Source organism: Sparus aurata, chromosome 18 (genome assembly GCF_900880675.1).
Source record: "Sparus aurata chromosome 18, fSpaAur1.1, whole genome shotgun sequence".
Taxonomy (NCBI): Eukaryota; Metazoa; Chordata; class Actinopteri; order Spariformes; family Sparidae; genus Sparus; species Sparus aurata.
In genome coordinates this window covers 18,948,466-18,969,201 of record NC_044204.1, presented here as the reverse complement: position 1 = coordinate 18,969,201, position 20,736 = coordinate 18,948,466, and the positions used below count along the sequence as shown (strand labels likewise).

The following is a 20,736-nucleotide window of genomic DNA, read 5'->3' as shown; positions in this document are numbered from 1 at the left end:
GTTCTAAAATTGTTTAAAAGTAAGAATTTAAATTAACTGCTTTAAAAAATGTACTAAAAGTATAAACAGTATGTGAAGAAATATCAGTTTTGACAACGGACAACAGGGGACTGATGGGAAAGCAACTGAAGTTAGCGTGTTAGCATTAATAAACAAATGCTTAAAATCAGGGCTGTAAACTAACTTTTTGGATCACCTGCCAAGGGGACCGGTAGATGAAAGAATCTACCGGCCAAGTAAATTTTTTACCGGCCAAATAATAAATTGCCTCTTTTTGTTGCATATACATCTGTTTCAGTACTTTTCATGGAGATAACAGTATTATATAACAATACATGCTTAGAAAAGAGGCCAAAGTATTATTTAGAAATACATTTTAATATTATTAATTACATTTCATAACATTGCAAATTGAAAACTTGAACAGTGCAAAACTATGACAAAGGAAATACTCATTAATTACCTATCAGGCTCTGTAATAGACTTGTCAGTGGCGACTGTACCATAATAACATTTACACTGGATTTGATAGACCCATGGTTTTACACGTTTTGTGACGTGACAACTGTTCTCATATTAAGCCACTTGATTGTCATACTGATAATTATCATACTTTATCGCTTTACAGCTACTACAATGTTTTGCTATATCATGCATAATTAATTGCAAGAGCACGACCATAGGGACATTTACCTGCCCCGTGGCATGTATCCCTCCAAAATTAAGTCGCCAGGGGAATATTTTAGTCGCATTTGGCGAGTGGCGACCGCTTGTTTACAGCCCTGCTTGAAATAGTTGAAAGATTGCATTTAACCTTAAAGGGACATTGTGTAGTTTTGGAGAAGAAATTCATACTCAGAATTTTGATATTTACAATATTAATGGAGCTGTAATACAAAATGAGAAATATTTTTTTTGTCCATTACATCCAACTGAGTAAACAAGCAGTACTCAGAGGAAAGCAAGGTCCCAGAACACTGTTTGAAGCTAGAAAGGTGGTAGGGTCCGCCACATATAAACAAAGTAAAACGATATGAAATTGTGTTGTCCTTTAAGGTCAGTTTGTTTATTCAGTTTGTTCAGTCATGAGAACAAAGAGAGTTGTTTATATAGTTTGATAAAACATCTTTGTCTTTTGATTAAAATGTATTTCCTCCAAAAAAACATACTGCACCTTTAAGATTGAGAATAAGATTGTATGAAAACAACAAATATCTTTTAAAAGCATATATATAACTATTTATGTAATAAAAAAAATAATAACACATTTGTCGAACGACAGGTGGTGTTGATGGCGGGATGCTTTACAGGACTCGGAGGTTCATCCGACAGAAAAGTGGGAGCTTACCATCCACAACTCAACATGTATTCTAATGACATCTAATTTAAAAATATATGTGAAAATCCTCATTTAAACCCGAAGGATGCAGTCTCCCAAGAGTGTGGACCTAAAATAACTCTCTCTGACATAATCTCCTATCAGTGTCCCCTTTTCTAGGAAGATAAATTGGTTCTCTGTCTTGGAACCTAAGAGAAGAGATAAGGTGTGAACAGTCATTGGGCTGTGGGGCAGCGGCAGAGTTTTTACACCTTATAACTTCTGTGCTCAGTGAGTCGTTGCCTGAGGGAGTGCGTTGTTTTGCTCAACGTGAAGGTAACACTTCTTGCTTTCCCACAATCCCTGCTGTCCCAGCCTGTGCATGCAGACCAGGCCTGGGTTTAGCAGGAGATCCTGAGGGGTTAAGCAGAATATGTTTAATGGAGCACCCGAGCTCGGTGCCTTCACGATTGGGGCTTTACGCTAAAACCAGGCCGTGACTGGAATGTTTTCGGTTTTAGTTCTGCCTATGCTAGGGGTTAATGGCGTACTCGCTGTGTGCAAGTATTGAAATAAGTGCAGTTATTTTGATATGCTTTCATGCCAGAGCAAGTTATGTAATTTGTAAAAATTTGCTCGAGGTCTGGTAAACTGGTCTCATCAGAGGAATAAAAATAGAATATTTTTTACAATTTTACAAATAGTAATCCTTATCAAACATTTTATGGATTTTTTGTTTTACTCAGTATAATATTGTGAGCTTGAATGTGCTTCAAATGAATTCTTTCCTGTGTGTGTGTCTGTATTATGTAAAACATAGCTGAGTGACAGCAGATCTCAGCAGAACTGTTGGAGGTCAATGAGACCGAGTCCTGCAGGACCTTGTGTATGCCGTGCCATGTCTCTGTGTGCATGTGTGCCTGTGTTCAACTGTGTCTGCAACTGTGAGCGCATGCGTGCATACTCACGCGTGTGTGTCTGTGACCGCCAGAGTGCCGCATGCCAGACCTTTCTCGCCAGCGTCTCCCTTGGGTGCTGTTTCCCTACCAGTGGGCCTCGGGTTTCCATGTGTAACAATGATTACCTTCACCTCAACCATAAAGAGCAGGAGAACCCAGATAACTGTAACACACAGAGGAACCCCTCCCCACCCCCCTCGCCTCAAGACCCTGATGAAATATGATGGCAGGATTTGCTCAGCTCAGCACAGCCTTAGCTAAAAGCAGGCACACATAACAACTTGTGGGAATTGAGGCCTCTCCGTGTGCTGGTGGACAATCCAGAACGAGTTGACTGGAATTCTCTATGAAATACAGTTTTCTGAGAGTAAACCGGGGCCCCAGGTGTCCTGTCAGCTGTGATTTCTCAGGACACCCAATCAGTGTGAGATGTACAAACGTTGGTATGATATAACAAGAAGAGCAGCCCGACCTGGAGCAGAGGTTAGCAATGTCTCTGTCGCCTTCTGTAGAGTGCACACACACACACACACACACACACACACACATGCTCAGCTGTAATGACCTCACCTTTTCAATCCGGCGATGCTGTTGTAATGATCATACCTCCGCACCTCTTGTGTCTGGATTACGCACCACATATTTTGAGGAACAAAACCAATTTAATACCTTGTAATATCCTACTATTTTTTTCTACTTTTTCTTTCTTTTCTTTCCTTGGCACGATTGTATTTTGCACCAAGTACTTTTTTTTTCCCCCCAAAGCCTGAGCCATGAACAAGTAGTAAAAGGACACGTGATGAATTGCCTCAAGCATAAAATGCATCCATAACTCCCCTTCCAAAATGTTTAAATAGTAATATAACATTAACTGCATCCTAAAGCTTTATTATCAGTCATAATGCTGTCTTTGACATAATTAGCTTAACAAACTGCCCTGCTGTCAAAGGTGTGTTGCTTACAGTCCCCAAGAGGCTGCGTCAAGAAGTGATGGTTATCACTGTGCATTTTGCTTTAACAGCAGTTAAATCAGAAATGTGTTCAGAAACTGGTCAGTGACTTTCTGTTTGCCTTGTGTAACTGAAATAAAATTGACTCATGGTTGTCCTCCATCCAATAGGAGTCTCCATATGTGATGCTGAAGAAGAACCACGAGCAGCTTGCGGGGAATGATAAGTACGAGGGCTACATTGTCGAGCTGGCTGCAGAGATTGCCAAACATGTAGGCTACCAGTACAAACTGAAGGTTGTTTCAGACGGAAAATATGGAGCCAGGGACCCGGAAACCAAGATGTGGAACGGCATGGTGGGAGAACTGGTGTATGGGGTGAGCGGGCAGAGTTTTTTTTTTTTGTTTTATTGCACATTTAAAAATGGATACACGGTGCAGAATCAAAAGAGTTAGGACACTGTTTGAAATAAAATGAATCAGAATGTGATCATTGAATTCTCCTTTTTGAGATGAAGACTTAATTGAAAAATCTATAAAGACAATACTGTATGCAAAACCCAGTCAACCACCATTAAGTCTTTGTTTTAGTTTTCTGTCTTGATCTTTTATCGATTTAAAGTGAATTTGTGCAGAGTTGCAAATGTGCTGACTTCCTCCCTCACTGGCAGTGTCAAAAAGACCAGATTCAATCCGGGGCCCGGGGACACTGAGTGTTTTCTCCAGGAATGTCTCTTTGTTGCTGCTGCAGCCAAACATGTATTGTATATCATGAGAATGCTTGAAAAGATGCTGCAATCACATAACACGGGTTGTGTCAGAAATCACTCACTCATTCACTACTTCCTACTTGCTATAGAGTTCTATATAGAGGACTGTGTAGTGAGTTCATCTGTCAACTAAAAAAACACTTTTGGAGACCACTCTGGTCATTTCTTTTGTCTCTCCAGCACAATGCATAATGCTTGGTTAGTGACCATAAGTTGTATACTACTTTGCACGACTCACTGTTGAATAACTTGAGTCAGTTATATTGGATATAATAACTCCTACTTTACATTCAGGCTACGAAATGGCAAACTCACTCTATATGGGACACAACCTGTATGTCTACAGCCACACTAAATGCTCTGTGAGGCTGTACTGAGGCACATCGCAGCCGACAGGCGGAGGGGAGACAAGGTCAGTTGTCACTGGCCCAAAAGGGCTGTCTAACCCTTAAAATAATCCATTCAGGAGGCCTTTGGAGAACATCTTTTCCTGGGCACGGGCAAGACTTTGTTCAGCCCTGGTGAGGCACAACAGTACAGCTAAATGCTAATGTCAGCATGCTAACATACGCACAATGACAATCCTAACATTTATTACCCTGTTTTCTGTTTACCATGGTCACCCATCTGTTTGGCATGTTAGCATGCTACCATTTGCTAATTAGCACTATATGGTTGAAGTCATATCAGGGTTTCCAGGTATACCGTTGTGTGAAGATCTCATACTTTTGCAACCCTAAACCAAGCATGGCTGAGGCTTTCTGACTGAAAGACACTGCCTTACCTGACATTACATCACCATTCATGGAGCCAGAGGACCAGTGGGGCAAAAAAATTCAGTACTTATTACTTACTTGAATCTTTGCTATAGGTGTTTTGATAGTGTTCTGATCTCATTCAGACAATGTAGACCTTACAAGACTCACCGATTGATGATGTTGAGTACTTATATGGCTGACTTCTCTGTGTCCCTCCCACAGAAAGCAGATGTGGCTGTGGCTCCTCTGACCATCACCCTGGTTCGTGAAGAAGTAATCGACTTCTCCAAGCCCTTCATGTCGCTGGGTATCTCTATCATGATCAAGAAACCCACCAAATCCAAACCTGGTGTGTTTTCCTTCCTGGACCCGCTGGCTTATGAGATCTGGATGTGCATTGTGTTTGCCTACATTGGCGTGAGCGTCGTCCTGTTCCTCGTCAGTCGGTTCAGCCCGTACGAGTGGCACGCTGAGGACTACGAGGAGGGGGGTGAGCCGCAGTCTCCGACCCAGGCGACGGCTTCCAATGGGGTGCAGCAGGGCCAGACGCCGGCGCAGCAGAACCCCAACCAGCAGAGTCCTGAGCAGACCAATGAGTTCGGCATCTTCAACTCCCTTTGGTTCTCACTGGGGGCCTTCATGCAGCAGGGCTGTGATATTTCACCACGGTAAGAGACAAACAGGCCTCAAATTTTGAAGCGTCCACAGCGCTTTGAGTCTGCTTTTGTTTGTTGGTACACAAAGAGACACTAAGCACCACCTACGTACAATATATTTCTGTCTGCCAACGCTTCGGCATGCTGCTTTGCTTTCTTGCTCAACTCAGTTGGGCTCTGTTTATTGAGATTTTGTTCTTTGCCAGTCACTTGTCATACAGAGCAGCGATAAAAGTTTGATGAAGAGCAGCCGAGGGAGTTTATGATGTGGTCATGTTGCAGCATGTTGCGTTTTCATCCTCCTGTCTCCAGATGCCTCCTGTGGTGATAGAAACATGCTGAGAACTCCTCGGACGATAAAAACTTTGCTTCCTCCATTGTTTGCAGAATTTAAAACTATCTGTCTATCGATATGGTGGGTAAAGTTAAATACCAGCCCCTTGACAGAGTGTTATGAAGGATCCTGGTGTGAGTATTGAGCGTTGCGAGATGGCTCCCCTCGAGTGCTCTCATGAGCTGTGGCATGAAACCATTCTCTAAAGGTCACCAATTAAAAATCTCATTAAGTGTCTGAAATTAGAGACACTGAGGTCGAATTTCTGAGCTTTCCAGAGGGACCAGCAGAAGGAGATGAGAAGATAATGTCAGTATTATCACTGTACGCTGTGAACCAGCAGAGACAGGTTAGGTCATGGACAGACACAGAGCTTCTTGTCTCTTTAAACTTTAAGCTACATATACATTATGTAGAGGTGCTTTGTGGTGGTGCACGCATGCATAATACATCTATACTGTAGAAACCATACTGTGAAGAGAGAGAGGCAGAGGCGGTCGCTTTCAAGAATAGTTGTCAGCAGGTTGGGATGAGGATCTGAAAAGTAGATTCCACCATTTCGTCGCCGATACGGATGTGAACTTAACCATCCCCTTTTAAAAAACGTATATACGTAGAACAGATTTCACATTTCAGGGATATTCTCTCTCTTACTGAGAATTAGATGAGAAGATCAATGCCACTCTCATGTCTGTACGTTAAATATAAAGCTAGTCTGACTCTACCCTAGACTGTGGGTATAAACCTGCTATAAGCTAATTATTTCTGTCGGACAAAATCCCTGTCTCTATGGAGAACAACAACCACCTCCAAACTAGCAACCTACATGCTGAAGAATGGCAAGTTCTCTTTAAATTGGTCACTAATGGTGCTAAGCTGAAAAACGTAGCAGTCGTAACTTTAATTTTGCGGGGATTCAGAGAAGGTTTGCTTAGTGTAGCATAAAGGCTGGAAAAAGCTGGCATGGCTCCATCCAAAAGTTAAAAAAAGTAAATCTTACTGTTAAATGTGTTTGAAAAAGAAAATTTAAAAGACAGAAAGTTGTGTTTTTTTCTGTTTTTGGTGGGATTAAAAGGATCATGACATGGCTGTAATGCAATGGCAGACTATCCATTTTCTAATTGATTCATACAAAATACAAAAAAATTAATGAAATAAAAATCACATCAGGTCCAAACATTTTGGGTATCTATCTCTGGTGGTATTTGGAGCTGTGCAGATACTGTTGTGCTTTAAACGATGTCACCCAGATTTCTGCCTCTGCCCCAACGCAATAGAAACATTTCATGAAATGGCCAATGTGGCCGTTTACAATCACTGCCAATCACTGCACAGAAAGGCCGGAATGGGCAGAAAAAAATTACTTGCAACACCTTTTGTGGAACTAGGGGGCAGGGGGTAAGAAAGCAGGGTGTAAACAGCCGAATTGTTGCCGTTCTCAATTTTCCGATGCTTCCAGCACCACAAATGATACCTCATTCACCTCCATTGTATTTGGGAAAATCTCAATCTCCAAATCTTTGACTCGGATCTTCAAAGCCTGAGCATATAAAAAACACCAACTATCAGTTGGGCGGCTGTGGCTCAGGGGCAGAGTCTTGTTATGTTATTGGAAGGTCGCTGGTTTGATTCTCCTGGTCTGGATGTCAAATTGCCCTTGGGCAAGATGCGGAACCCCAAGCTGCTCCTAATGGGCTGGTCGGCCCCTTGCATGGCAGCCGCCGCCATCAGTGTATGAATGTTTAAGTCGCTTTGGACAAAAGTGTCAGCTAAATGCCCTCAATGTAAATGTAAATGTTTCTGCATGGCTAGATACCACCAGATGAAGGTTAGAAGACATGTGGCCTTGTAACTTAGTCAAACAAACCTCTGCATCGTATCCAGTAAGCTGTTCAGTGACCAACAATGTGGTAGAGTTCCAAGGCTCCCAGAACGTGATTATTTGTCTCAAGGGGTGTTACTGCAAAATTGCAGCAGTGCTCAGTCAGCCTTTCCTGATTGAGTTGCTGAAGGTTAAAGAAATTATAGCAATTTGAGGCACTCCCGACATTTTTTTTATCTCAGCTTCCATCCTGTGACATTTACAAAATGTATTTTCACTTTGCTGTTCCCCTACACAAATATCAGATGGCAGAAAATCACCTACAAGCCCGCATGCTGCACGTTGGTGCTCAGCAATACACAGTGTAGGTACCGGATCCCTACTCCCACCGGCCTTCACCTGACATTTACCATTTTCTACCTGTACACTCTGTGCCTCTTGCAGGATGAAGCCCATTGTCCCAAGTCTTCTTCTCTTACAGCCAGAAAATGCAATCGGCAATAACTATCGATTTCCTTGAAAGAGAATGTCACCATGCATCGGCACATTGTTCGTTCCCAGTGGTTCATCTTTGCATGCACACACACAATGTGTGTATGTGTGTGGATTCTGTGTCTCTGTATGGGGGCTTGACCACACATGGGTTCGTGCTTATTTGCACAGTATTTGCATTTGTTTTGCTTGAGGGGGAAGCAGTGTCTGCTGATGCAAGACCTTTCTCAGTTTAAGAGGACAAAACAGATTGTTCCTGTGCCCGAGGTGATTCTGCTTATCCCACCTTTGACTGCAAAGTATTACACATATTGTATTCCATCATTGGTTGTAAGAACTGTATCAAGACAGTCGGCCAAGGTTCCATTTACAGATAAAGTGGAGGTGAAATGCGACACAGTAGCAATACAATAGTTATTGTTTTGTTTGTCAGGTAACAGGACCAATTTTACTTAAAGTATTGTGGTATATCTATATATATGCACACAGAGAGGTACTGGTCCATTTAAATAGGTTCAGTAGGAACTGAAGATTTCCTTTGTGTCACCAGTGAAGGGTGACAGCTATAAGGACTCGTTTCCTCCAAGGACTTGAGTCAAATATCTTCCTTTTCTTCCAATGTCCTTCCAAGGTGACTCTCTTTGTCTCCTTTCGTGTCTTTGTGAAACACAGTGTGGGAGTCAGTGTGACAGCATTTAAAAAAAAAAAAACACACATCACAAGTGGGCAAGCAGGTGTTGCAGTCCGGGGTGTAGCGATCAGGGTGGTTGATTCTGCTTGGTGTCTTGAAAAAAACCAACCCAGTGAATGTTTCACCCTGCTGAATGCTGCCCTGAAGGAAACATCTTCCCCTTGAATATTTGGGTGACCTAGTTGCTCTAGTTAGCACAGCGTGTATTAACACGCGGAGGTGCATGTTGATGCGTTTCCTAAAGTGCTGTGAGTTCCTCTGCTAGATTTAAGAGGATATGTGATGGTGTTGCTTGTGTTTTGTCGGATGAAAGCAACACTTGTAGCCTCACATATTCTGTTGCCGGAGTCTCACATGAACCCAGTGTGCTATTGCATTTGGGCTACTGGGATTTGAGCGAATTAATAATTTTTTTTCTTTTTTAATCATGAAAGGCTTTTGTGGGAACATTTTTGTTCTCGTATGCGTCTGAGAGTGTGCTCCTTTCTTTTGATATTTTTGGTCTAAGCTCATTTACAACCTTATGCACTTTCTCTTAACCCATTTTCAAGTCTGTAATTGGACTTTATTTTCGAATTAAGTTTCATACTATCAGGTCATTGTTACATCAGGACAGTTTTCATAAAATAAATATCAACCACCATAAATGAAAAATTATCAAATTAAGATACGGTGACCTGCATTCAAACTCTTACACAGGTATAGTTACTAGTGTTTTTACAGAAATGAACTCGAGTGTCAAAAGTAAAAGTTCTCATTATGCGTAACAATATTGTAGTAAATGGGCTTTGTGGAACTTCTGTATCCTACTGGAAGTCGGTTGTTAGCTTACGTTAGCGGACTCCATTTCTAAACTAATATGAGCTTCTGTTGCTCTCTGTTAGTATTACAAAATGTAGTATTGGAGTGTAAGTATTTGACCTTCTCGAAGAAGGAAATCCACAGCTGAGCAGCATTATTCCACTTAAACAAATTAAAAATGAAATATTATTATTGTACAGATCAGAATGATGAAACCTCATTTTACAGTTTTTTAGGCAAGTTTCAATCATTTCTCTCGTGTGTCACTGAAATATCTACCACACATAAGTGTGTGTTTTTTTCATTTTTATTTAGTCTTTATTTAAAAGACTTTGCAGCAGCACACTTATCAAAAACTGATTTGAGGTTTATTATAGCCTCGCTGTGAAAAGAATATTAGCGAACAAAAATGTGTGAAATATCGTCCTGTTGCTGGATTTGGTGACGTTTTTTTTTTGCAGAGCAGGTGGTTGTGAAGCGCTTGTCGCTGAGCCTTTTCTAAGTAAAAGGTGAGAACAGAATGTTCTGGAGGTGCATTCAGCCCGGAGGTAGGCAGCTCAAAGCACTTCACTCTTTGTGCTTCTCCATTCAATCGGAGACAAAAGGCCAAGGAAGAACACCGACGATCCACTCCGTCCTGGATTAATCAGTAGGCGTGTTTAATTTCCTCGTCGGCCTGTGTGTGTGTGTGTATAGGCAGCTTCTACTAAAGTTAAGCCCTTATTGCCACTTTCTTTGTCTGCTGCCTGACAGCATGTCTGCGTCAGGGTTTACTGGGAGCTCTGTGTATGTGTGTGTGCGTGTGTGCGCCTGTGCTCATAAATGTGCGTATTTATTTATATATTGACGTGATGCATTAATGTGTACAGTACCTTAGTGTGTGTGTGTGTGTGTGTTAGCCACCCTGCTCCCACTGCTATTTATTCTCTGTGAGACCTTGTTTACTTCGCTCTTTCTAAATGTCAGCACTGTCAGTCAGGCCCTCCCATAAGCCCCGGTCCGTGCTGTTGGGCCCTCCCTGTGTTTATCTCTGCAGACAGGTGGACTCTGAGAGTGATTCCACCCCCCGCTACACACATACACACACACACACATGCGCACACCCCTCCATCCAACCCGTCCACCCATTAACTTTTTTCCCAATCACTTCTTTTCAGTCCTCTTCTTCTCTCCTCAGCTCGGCTCTCTCATCTTTATAGATCACTCTGCCTCTTCTGAATGTATCACGTGCCGCGTATCCCCCCTCACCTCATAGATTCACCTAAGCTTCCTGTTTCACCTGGCATATGGAATAACACTATTTCTGGCTTTAGTAAGTTATACAGCAGTCGCCTCAATGCGACTTCTGGGATCAGAATCACAAAATACTGATCACATCCAGATTTTAAAACATGTTCTGATGCCTTAGGCTCGGATTGAAGGAGCTTGTGCAATATTTAAAGATGTTTTTTGCCCCAATTAATTCACATTTGTATTTTCTTGTTTATATTGCAAAACCTAATGGGACCATTACTGGGGGAAGTACCAGTGGAATACTTTAACTATGAATCAGCTGCCAGGAAAAAAAGGAGGTTAAAATATGTTTACTGAGAGCCAGAGAGGGATTTTACTTCCAATAGTTTATGGCAAACGTTGGTAAACCAGAAAGAAATGGCTTGTGCTTGTTAGCTGAAGGTAGAAAGGGGGAAAGTACAGGAAAAGCAGCAGCATGTACATTCAGAAGGACCCGAATCGGTGTTGACCTTGTGGATTTGAACTTGTCTCTCCGTTTCTGTACGAGTCTTGCTGGTTGGGAGATCTTGGCTGGAAATGAATTTGAGTAACAGGACGTGGGTTCACTATGTTCCTCCAGTGAATGTGTTTTGAGGTTTTTATATCTGTGTCTGACGTCTGTGTGTGTGTGTCTGATGTCTGTGTGTGTGTGTGTGTGTGTGTACATGATGGCCCCGTGGAGTTGTCTCGTCTCCTCGGCGCCTGCGTCTCTGCCGTTACATGATTGTAGACCTAAATAAATCAGCTCTGCCACTCACACGCTGCCCGCCACAACAGCAATTTCTCAGCCTGGCGGCCAGAATCATTCTATAATGGATTGAGTATGTGGTGTATTATGGTAACCCGGGGAGGGTCAGCATTGCTCAAACTGAGATTTTTGTCATAAAGTGATGCTTGTTTACCTCTTTGAAGCTATAAACAGGAGAGGGCAAAACACCTCAGCCTCCATGTGCGCACATTTAGGTATTCATTTCCAACAAGTTTTTGATTTTTCCACCTGTTAATTTCATTATTCGAGCACTGCTTCAGAGGCCTAGCACCTCATTAACTCAATATATTTTGCATTAGGGCTACATATTATATTAAACAAATAAATTGTTCATTTAATTTTATGAGCACATCCACGGTGTAGTGTGTCCCCAATGTGTGCTATCAAAGTTTAAGCTAACGTTAGCTGCTCTGTCCTTTTTGTCAGGATTTGGGGAAGTTTACACTCAGTTAACAACAGCCATTATTACCATAGCGTTATATTTACCGGATAGTCCTTATTCTCAAAGTCTCTCTGTTGTTGTATTTCAAGTAAAATGTAGTAGTGCAAGAACTCAAGGAGCAGTCGAACCAAAGCTAACCAGACAGTGTGATCCTACATTTTTCTTTGTCAAAGGCCACTTAAAATACTGTAACTAACTAACTAAATGAATAAAAATAACTAACTCCATGAATCATCAACTTGTGAGAATGTTTATCTTCCGCCTTCTAAACCAGCTCATGGGGCTGATGTTGGCTTAATTAGCTCGCTAGCCATAGCTGAACAGATCAAATCTCTGTAAATACAAATGATATGAATCTGCCACTGTTGTCCACATTGAATGTTTCATAATGTGCTCTAGAACAGAAGGCTTGAAAGATGCAATAGTAACAAAGACAGATACAGTAGTCAATTGTGCAGTAGAGCTCAAAGGACCTGTTTGGCTTGGCTTGTTTTCATAGGCTACTATAGAATTTCTGTCAATATTACATAATTGGCTTATGGTAATGATACCCGAAACAGAGGCTGTCGTATTTTAGATGTCCGTGTCCTTGAGCAAACCGCCATGTGGAGCTCTCAGAATGGTCCATGCTTGAAACTGCATTAGTGCTGGACCGTAATGGAACTTTGACAAATGAAAACAGAAGTTTTCAGTTCCCTTTGCTTTGATTTTCGTGGCGTGCTCAGTGGTATGGAAACCACTGGCTGTCCAAATAGTGACAAAAAAAGACTTGTTACAGTTTAGTTAATGAGCTAAAATATGTAAAATAATGCAAGTGATCTCGTGAGATATAACTCACCGCTGCCGTTGCTGCTGCTATTTCGACCAGTTTCATTCCTGCAGATTTCTCTTGTTGATGGTGTACGTGTGTTTGCTTTTATTTTGAGACACTCACCTTGTTGCATAGCAGGTGTTTTTCTTCCTTTTACTTAAATTTACACACGGTTCTTAGCATATCTCTGGAAAAAATCTCCCATCTGTTTTTTTTTTAGTGCAGCCGAACCCTGCATTGCAAACACGATCGAGATGCAAATGTACTGTTGCCTGGTGTTTTGTATGATCTGATGCTAGTGGCTGTTCAGTCGCTAATCAAGACCCCAGGGAGGAGGGAATATTGTGAATACAAGCGACTTATTGATCTTGCACAGATATCAATTAAATATCAATTTGCGTCATTGTTGTCGTATCGTCAATAACAACAAGTAATTATAATTTGCATTACACACCACTGTGTTAAATACTTGTTATTGGGTTCGTGAGTTGCTGTCAAAGCAGTTGGGGAAGACTCGGTAAGAAGGAATCATTTATTCATAAGGCGACGGTTCAGTTTAGTTCACGGCATCACTTATGTTTTATTTATCTGGAAATTGCATGTAGGCAACTTTTGATCATACATGCATGCTCGCTCACCAGCAGAAAAATAGCGAGACTCACACACACCCCCCTGCAGGATCTCACTGGGGTATCTCACTTTGTACATAGACAAAGACACCAGCCCCTCAGAGGCGTATACGCTTTCAAATCTGCATATAAAACGCAGTCGCACAGAGGCGCACATATGTTTGCAGCAGCAGAGAGGGCTATGCTGTAATCAAGCTGTGACCGATCTGAATGTCTTTTCCCTCAAACCATGAATTATACACCAGCCCTGGGGCCACATGGGAAATCTACCTGCACCAAAGTCAACAATGCCGATAGTTTGACTGGAAAGATGTGCATTGTGAAGCTCGGAGGCCCATCAGTCAGGCCGTGTGTTGCGTGCGAGTCAGCGACCTGAAAAAAATTGAAGAGCTTTCACTCTGTAATGGCAGTTCTGACCTACTATAGGTCCTGATGCCCTTATAGAGAGAAACACAGAGAGAGGGAGAGGAGGAGGAGGAGGAGGAGGAAAAGTGAGATGACTAAAGTCTCTCTCAGCTCAGCTGTACTGTTTGGAGTGCAGAGTGTGCTGCCATGGCAACCGTAAAGAGACACAGATTTTTCCTGTCAGAGCGCCGCAGTTTCACATCGAGTGCCTCTGCTCGGCAAAACTGCACACGCATGTCATCCCTTTTGTGTTCCCATCCAGCCAGATTCGGTGAACTATAAGTCGCCGTGTGTTTGCGTCAGTGCTATTGATTTTTTTCAGCTGCGGTGCATCTGCGTTCGGATTGCCTGTTTTCTCGCCGGAGTGACTAAGAGGCTGTGCGTATGTGTGTGGGCGCTTAGCGAGCGCTCTCTCACAGCTCACCAGCGCTGACTTCTCTCAGGTCACATGAGGCTAAGACAGCATCCGTGATATCAATCAGAGCTAAAAACGTGCACAGCCGAACATACAGTGATTACAGTCATAGCTCAATCATATCAATTCCTCATATCAAAACGGCCGGGAGCTAAATTGGTGGGTTCTGTTGCAGAACCACTCAAATGAGCCCATATGTTCGAAAGCAGCCACTTAACTCGGCTGCTTCTAAATGAAACAAACACGCATTAAACAATTTCATAGCGTTTTGAATCTTAATGCTTTGTGTCAAATTTTTCTGTAGCCTACTTGAATGAGTGTAATAAGCAGCTGTTGGTGCTGCTGCTGCTGCTGCTGCAGGCTGGTAACAACATTACCATAATGTTCTCTTTTCAACTCAATGGCATGGTAATGCTGACCTTTAGAGGGAGAGAGAGGGGGAGAGAGGGGTGTTTTAATAAATCATTATTTCTTTTGCTCCCTGCGTAAAGCTCGCATGTTATTTTGGCCTTGAAGATGAAAGCGCTTTGAGAAAGTATACAATCTCAACAGTCGTGAGCCTGTCAAAACAAAAGCACGAGCAACCGTGCAAGCAAAGTACGAAGTAAACCCACCACTTTGCAACAATATTGGCCATAACACATTCTCATTCCCCAGAGCCTCATTTAGCAATATTGAGTCAGAGACGGACAGAATGAAGTGGTGGGAAAGCTTCAAACACACCGTTAGTGTCAGATAAGTGCAATTTCAAAATGTGTCTTTTTGTTTTCTGTGGCCAGGTTTGCACTAAAAGCATTGTGTGTTGCACATCAAACCAATTTGGCGTGTCTGTGCAGAGCTTAGTTCAATCTTCGAAACCCCGGCAGAGGACCAGAATTGCCCTTCTGCTTGTGGTTTCGGGAACCACGGTGACCAATGTGGCGTTAGAATTACATAAAAAGATAATCACGGTTATAAATATTTAATTCTGGTTAATTATCCTGACACGCCCACATTGTTTGGAACGGGCGTTTTCTTCACTGAGGATGCTTTTTGGAATCGAGAGCTTAATAAAACTTTCATCAACTCACAACATTTACATGCAGCCGAGGAAACTGTAATTGAAAACAGCTCTGTGAGATGAGCTGTCTATACGTTAGAATATAGTCGAGATGATATGGGTAGAAATATATAGGTTTTGTTTGAGTGACGGATGAAAGATAAAACATTTTTGCTGTAAATCATTCAAAGGGTCGGCTCCAAATCATCATAGGACATTTTCAGACCTTAAAGCTGTGTTTTCATGCGAGGGACAGGAAACCTCTGGAGGAACTTGGCGTCTAAATTAAAGGGCAACTGTCAATTTTACACATTTAACGGTGTTTACAGGTATGAGGGAGTACTTCATGCATATGTGAGAAAATTAGCATGAATCTTTTCGTGCACGTTATGTCATAAACTGCCTCCAGTGATGTCACTCAATGGCTAGGTTGCACTGTGGGTAATGCAGGCACCAGGTTTCAAAAAAGCCATCATTTTAAAAAAATCTGCTGCTACAAAGCAGTTTTTTTGTTTATTGTGCTCTGGCACTTCAACATGGCATAAGAAAGACAGACCGACATTCATTGTTGTTGTTGGCGTAAAACTTTTATACAATATATCTGTGGACTAATTTGCCCTTTCTTTGTGGGACAACAATGTGCTGATAGAATCTTTTAGTTTAATCAAAAAGTAGTCCCTTGAACCAAAAGCTACATGTATTTTGGGTGGAAATGCGGCTGTAGATACTCTAAGAGAGAATACAGCCACTGTATACACACAATGTAGAAATACGTCTGTAATGCTTTGTGTGGAGTAGCCCTTGACTCTGTTGTCTGATGTGCCCACAAATACAGCATAAAGATATTTAGTTTTCATGTGGCTGAATCTCCCAAGGGGGTCTTTGTGTGAGGGCACATGAATACACACAGTCTCACTGTATCTGTGATGTCATGTGGTCTTGATATAAATACATCTGGTGTTGTGTTTTTGTATTTTCGTCGTAGCTGTGTCATCATTTTCACATCCCAGCTGTGGTTGCTAAGGACGTTTCCTGCAGCTCACCTCACCAGCGGCCAATTAGTCAGCACATGCTTCCTAATACTTAAGACTCTGTCATTGCACTGAGTCTACATGTGTGTGTCTGTGTGTGTGTTTCTACCTGTGTAGGTCATCCTGCTTCTCCGCATAGCTTTTTCGCCCGCAGGCTCCACTTTGCCACCGGCCTCTGTCACACTCGTTTCGTCTTTCCTACCGACTTGCGCAAAACAAGTCCTGTCCGTTCAGACATGTCGGTCGTGGCTGTGCCCAGTCACTAAGAACCTACAGCTGTCTCACTCATTTTTAAGAGGCAAAAAAAGCAGTGTAGCAGAAAACTCCTTTTCCATCCATGATTTGTCTTAGAATCACACCATAATTAGAGACCATTTTCTTTCTCATTTAAACCTCTGTAATTCCTAATCCATTGTAATGTGGCCATTACTGGCTCATTTTTTACACTTGCTAAAGTCATTAGTCATTGCTAATTACCATATCGAATAGAGGAGGCCAGCCAGGGGAATTCTAATGAGAGTTTAGTGCTACAGCAGATTCTCAGGGAGCTGTGGGTGGAGATCATATAGTAAAGGATGAAGATCTGACAGAGATGAGAGGGAGAGGTGGTCCAATTCGCTTTGCTGTCCATCACTGCTACGTGTGAGCGCACAAGCATGTGCTATAGTAGTAATATATAGTGTACATACTGTACTCGTTGTTTTTCTTTTTCAGTCCACAACTGCACTGTTTTGGTTCAGTCCCACTGCTCTCATCAACACCGTTTCGGAACACAACATTTGGCCTGTTTTCCCTCATAGCACTTGTTTTGATGATGCTTTGTTGGGTCGGATATGCTCCCCCATCGCACTCATGTTACTCAGAGAACCAGGGCTTCCTAAGTAACCTATAGGTTTGACTGAAAGGACCCACGTAGACCCTCTGTGGGCGACCTGCGCAGCATTAAACGGCTGACAGACAAAGTTATCGACTAGCTGGTTAACATGGCGGAGTGTTTAGCAGCTTTAGAGACACGTGTCCCTCAGGGGCTGGTAGAGACCAAAAAAAGAGCCGAAGGGGATAAAACTTACACTGTGCTTCATATTTGCTGGATGTTTAAAAAAGCACTTGTTTGCTAACATTTACACCATATTAATTTTATGATGTGATGATATGTCAGCATTACTTTATGCACTGCTCCCAAGTGGCCAAAAAGTGAGCTAGGTCTGAGGTTTTGCTCTCTTTTTTTGTCAACAAAGGCTACTGTTCAGTATGTCTTCACTTTTGCATTGCAAATCTTCAAGAGGACATATTATGCTCATCTTCAGGTCAATCATTTTATTTTGGGTTACTGCTAGAATAGGGCTAGATGCTTTAACGCTCAAAATAACACAGGATGCTCTGTTTTAGCTCCTGTCTCTTTAAGGCCCACCTCCTGAATACCCAGTCTCCTCTGACTGGTCAGCTCACACACGCCTGAACTGCTCACCATGTCTCCGGTTGGCTCTGTCGTGTTTTTAGCTTCCATTTGGCTTCACTTGTACCATGAATACAGGCACCGTTCAAATGTGCGTCATGACGATGTAGTGTGATGTCAGGAAGTCACAGAATTAAAGGCGGGACTACTGACGAGGAGTTTCAGGAGCAGTGTTTTCTGTGAGAAGAGGAGCTTCTGTTGGTGCAAACAGGCATTTTAACTTTCAGGACCTTTTACACGCATAAGAACCTATATAACTCACTTAAAGAAAGGGAAACATGAAAAGGTGTAGTTATTTGTACGCTATCACCTGAAATTGCGAACAGCTAAACAAAATGGATTCAGCAACGGAGTTGAAAGCATTTCCATTTGATAAGCAGATTTGTCACTCCATTTAGTGTGAGAAATAACTTCTATTTCATAATCCATCGAACTACAGATATGACCTTTCTTTTATTAATCACTCTTAACTCTTAATCTTGATCACTGAAACGATCCCATAGCTGGGACTGAAGTCTTAAAATTTTAATCCAATGGAAAAAGAGAGAAAAGGGCAGATCTCTGAGGAGTTTTTAGAAGCTTAATGTGGCATTCCTTTGGTAGGGTTATTTGTTACATCGGTGATGAGAATTCATCTCAGCTCCAGCGATTTTGCACGCACGCAGTTGCAGTGCATTCCGGCAGATACATCACTGCTGTTGAGCCGGATCCTCCACTGCTCCCATTACTATTCCTTTTCTTCCTAATGCAATAAAAGAGGCAGAGTGAATAATTGATTAATCATTGCCTTAACGAGACCTATTGAATTGAACACGACTACTTGAAATTACAGTGCTACTTGGAAGATTTCCCTCACTGTAATAAGACAGCTTAGTTAATGCTTTACCGAGGCACCGAGGTCGGCTGCTGTGCAATAATGTATGAGGAGCGGAAAGGGGGCTCAAAGGAAGCGAGTTCAAAAGGAAACAAACAGAGACAAACAGGTCGGTGTTTGCCAGTCGCTCTGCTCAACGAGGGAGGAGGACTGCTGCAGGAGAACCAACACACACCTACACACTCGTACAAACATCTCGCTCCCCCTCTCTCTCACACACAGCACAGTAAATGGGGACCCGGTTGTTCTCTTGCACACATTCACACATTGTCCTCAGGATGAAAAGTATGCATGTATGTGTGGGTGTGTGTGTGCACGCATACTTGAATGCATCAGTGTCAGTGCCGAGGTGTAGGCCATTGTTGTCTTGGCCCCAAACGAGCCTCCGTCAGCCACCCATCCCCCCCCCCCCCCCCCCAGCACACGAGGAGATGGGCAGGGAGCACAGCAGCGACGTAGGCAAAGGACAGGAAGAGATGAGAGAGAGCGAGGGAGGGAAAGAAAATAAAAAAGGGACGATTGAAGGAGAAGGATTAGACAGCTGTTTACTGCCATCTCTGGAGGCCAGCAGCAGTCAAAGCTAAGGAGTTTGTCAGCCTCTGGTGGTACCATCTAGTTTACTTTTCATCTCTGCCATGTCTCTCTCTCTCTCTCTCTCTCTCTCTCTCATTCTCACCCTCTCCCTCTCTCTCACTGCTGTTCCATCCAAACACACTTTGTCTCTTCTCCCTCACTCTTCGGATGGTTCTTTGTTCACGGCCCAATCGGCGGGATAAATGTTGGCGTTTCTGCAAACCACAGATGTGTGGAAACCTTACATTTCTTTGTGTCGTAACTTAACGTTTCTTGAGGTTTGATATTCAATTTTATGCTGTGACATTGCCAAGTTTCTGATCTGGTTATGGTAAGGGTGAAGAAAAGATTGTGGCTTACCTGAAGGAATCTGTGGTTTGCATAAACTTAAAATGCTGACATCTCACTCTGGCGACTAGGCTGTTGTTGTGTCACTGTGTTCCTCTTTTCACTTAATGCACGAGGACTGACAGGTCACTCAGAGGCAATCTAAACGCATAGTTTTATAGTATGCAGAGCGAACAATGTCAGAACACTCGCGCGCATAGAAAGGCGACCATAACTGTGAAAGACACAAATACATCAGCTGTGCGTACTTTATTTGCAAAGTTTCAGTCCTCAAACCACCTTTGGGTAAATATGTTTGATCTGCTCCTGAAAAGACGAGAAGATGTCAGAAATGATCAATTATTCTCAAGCCAAAAGGTGTCAATTAGCACTTCTCTCTAGGTGTGATGCTGTTATCACACCAAAAGCCCAACCAGGGACAAGGACTGCAAATCAGCCGTGGCAAGAAGTCCTGTATACGTTTTAATAAGATGTAACAAGGCCTGTATGCATTATCCCCATCAGATACACTGATAAGTAAATGGATACTCTGTCTGGCCGGATGAATGATTGTTCAAAAAATTGAAAGGCAACTACTGCATTTTGATAATTGACTGATGGTCATCAGTTTATTTTTCAAGCAGAAATTCTCAAACTTCACTGACTGCAGTGGCTCAAGTGAATTATCTGCTGTTCTTGATAAACGTTAAAAATCGTTAAATCGGGTTTTGGACTGTTGGTCGGGCAATCGAGAAATCTGAGGATGCTACCTTGGACTTGCCGTATAGACAAAACTATTGATTGGTTAATTGAGAACATGATCAGCAGAATTCATCAATAGTGAAATAATCGTTAGTTGCGGCTTATTATAGTCTTGTTTTTACATTTCAGTTTTAGGGGATATTTACCTGACTTTACACTATTGGTAAGTATTTTCACATTATTATATAACTCAACCACTTTTGATGTTTTGAGCAGCCCTGATGAAAATATCCATATACACTGTCCACCCTTTCAGTTCCCTTTATTGGATGATATGCACCTGTTTGCTTCAACCTCTGGCCCTGTGTTTTCTCTCTCGGTCTCCATTTGATTGCCTCTTTTCTGTGCAGTGAATCTATCCGATGATGTATGTGCACTTTA

The 20,736-nt window shown here is 42.3% G+C and overlaps 1 protein-coding gene across 1 annotated transcript in view; it reads left to right on the top strand.

Annotated features, from left to right (window-relative positions):
* LOC115568536 (glutamate receptor 1) overlaps window positions 1–20,736 on the top strand; it is an 85,677-nt gene that overhangs the window by 40,306 nt on the left and 24,635 nt on the right. The window contains 2 exon segments of the mRNA XM_075488154.1: window positions 3,398–3,604; window positions 4,977–5,422. Coding sequence (XP_075344269.1) covers window positions 3,398–3,604; window positions 4,977–5,422 — 653 coding nt within the window.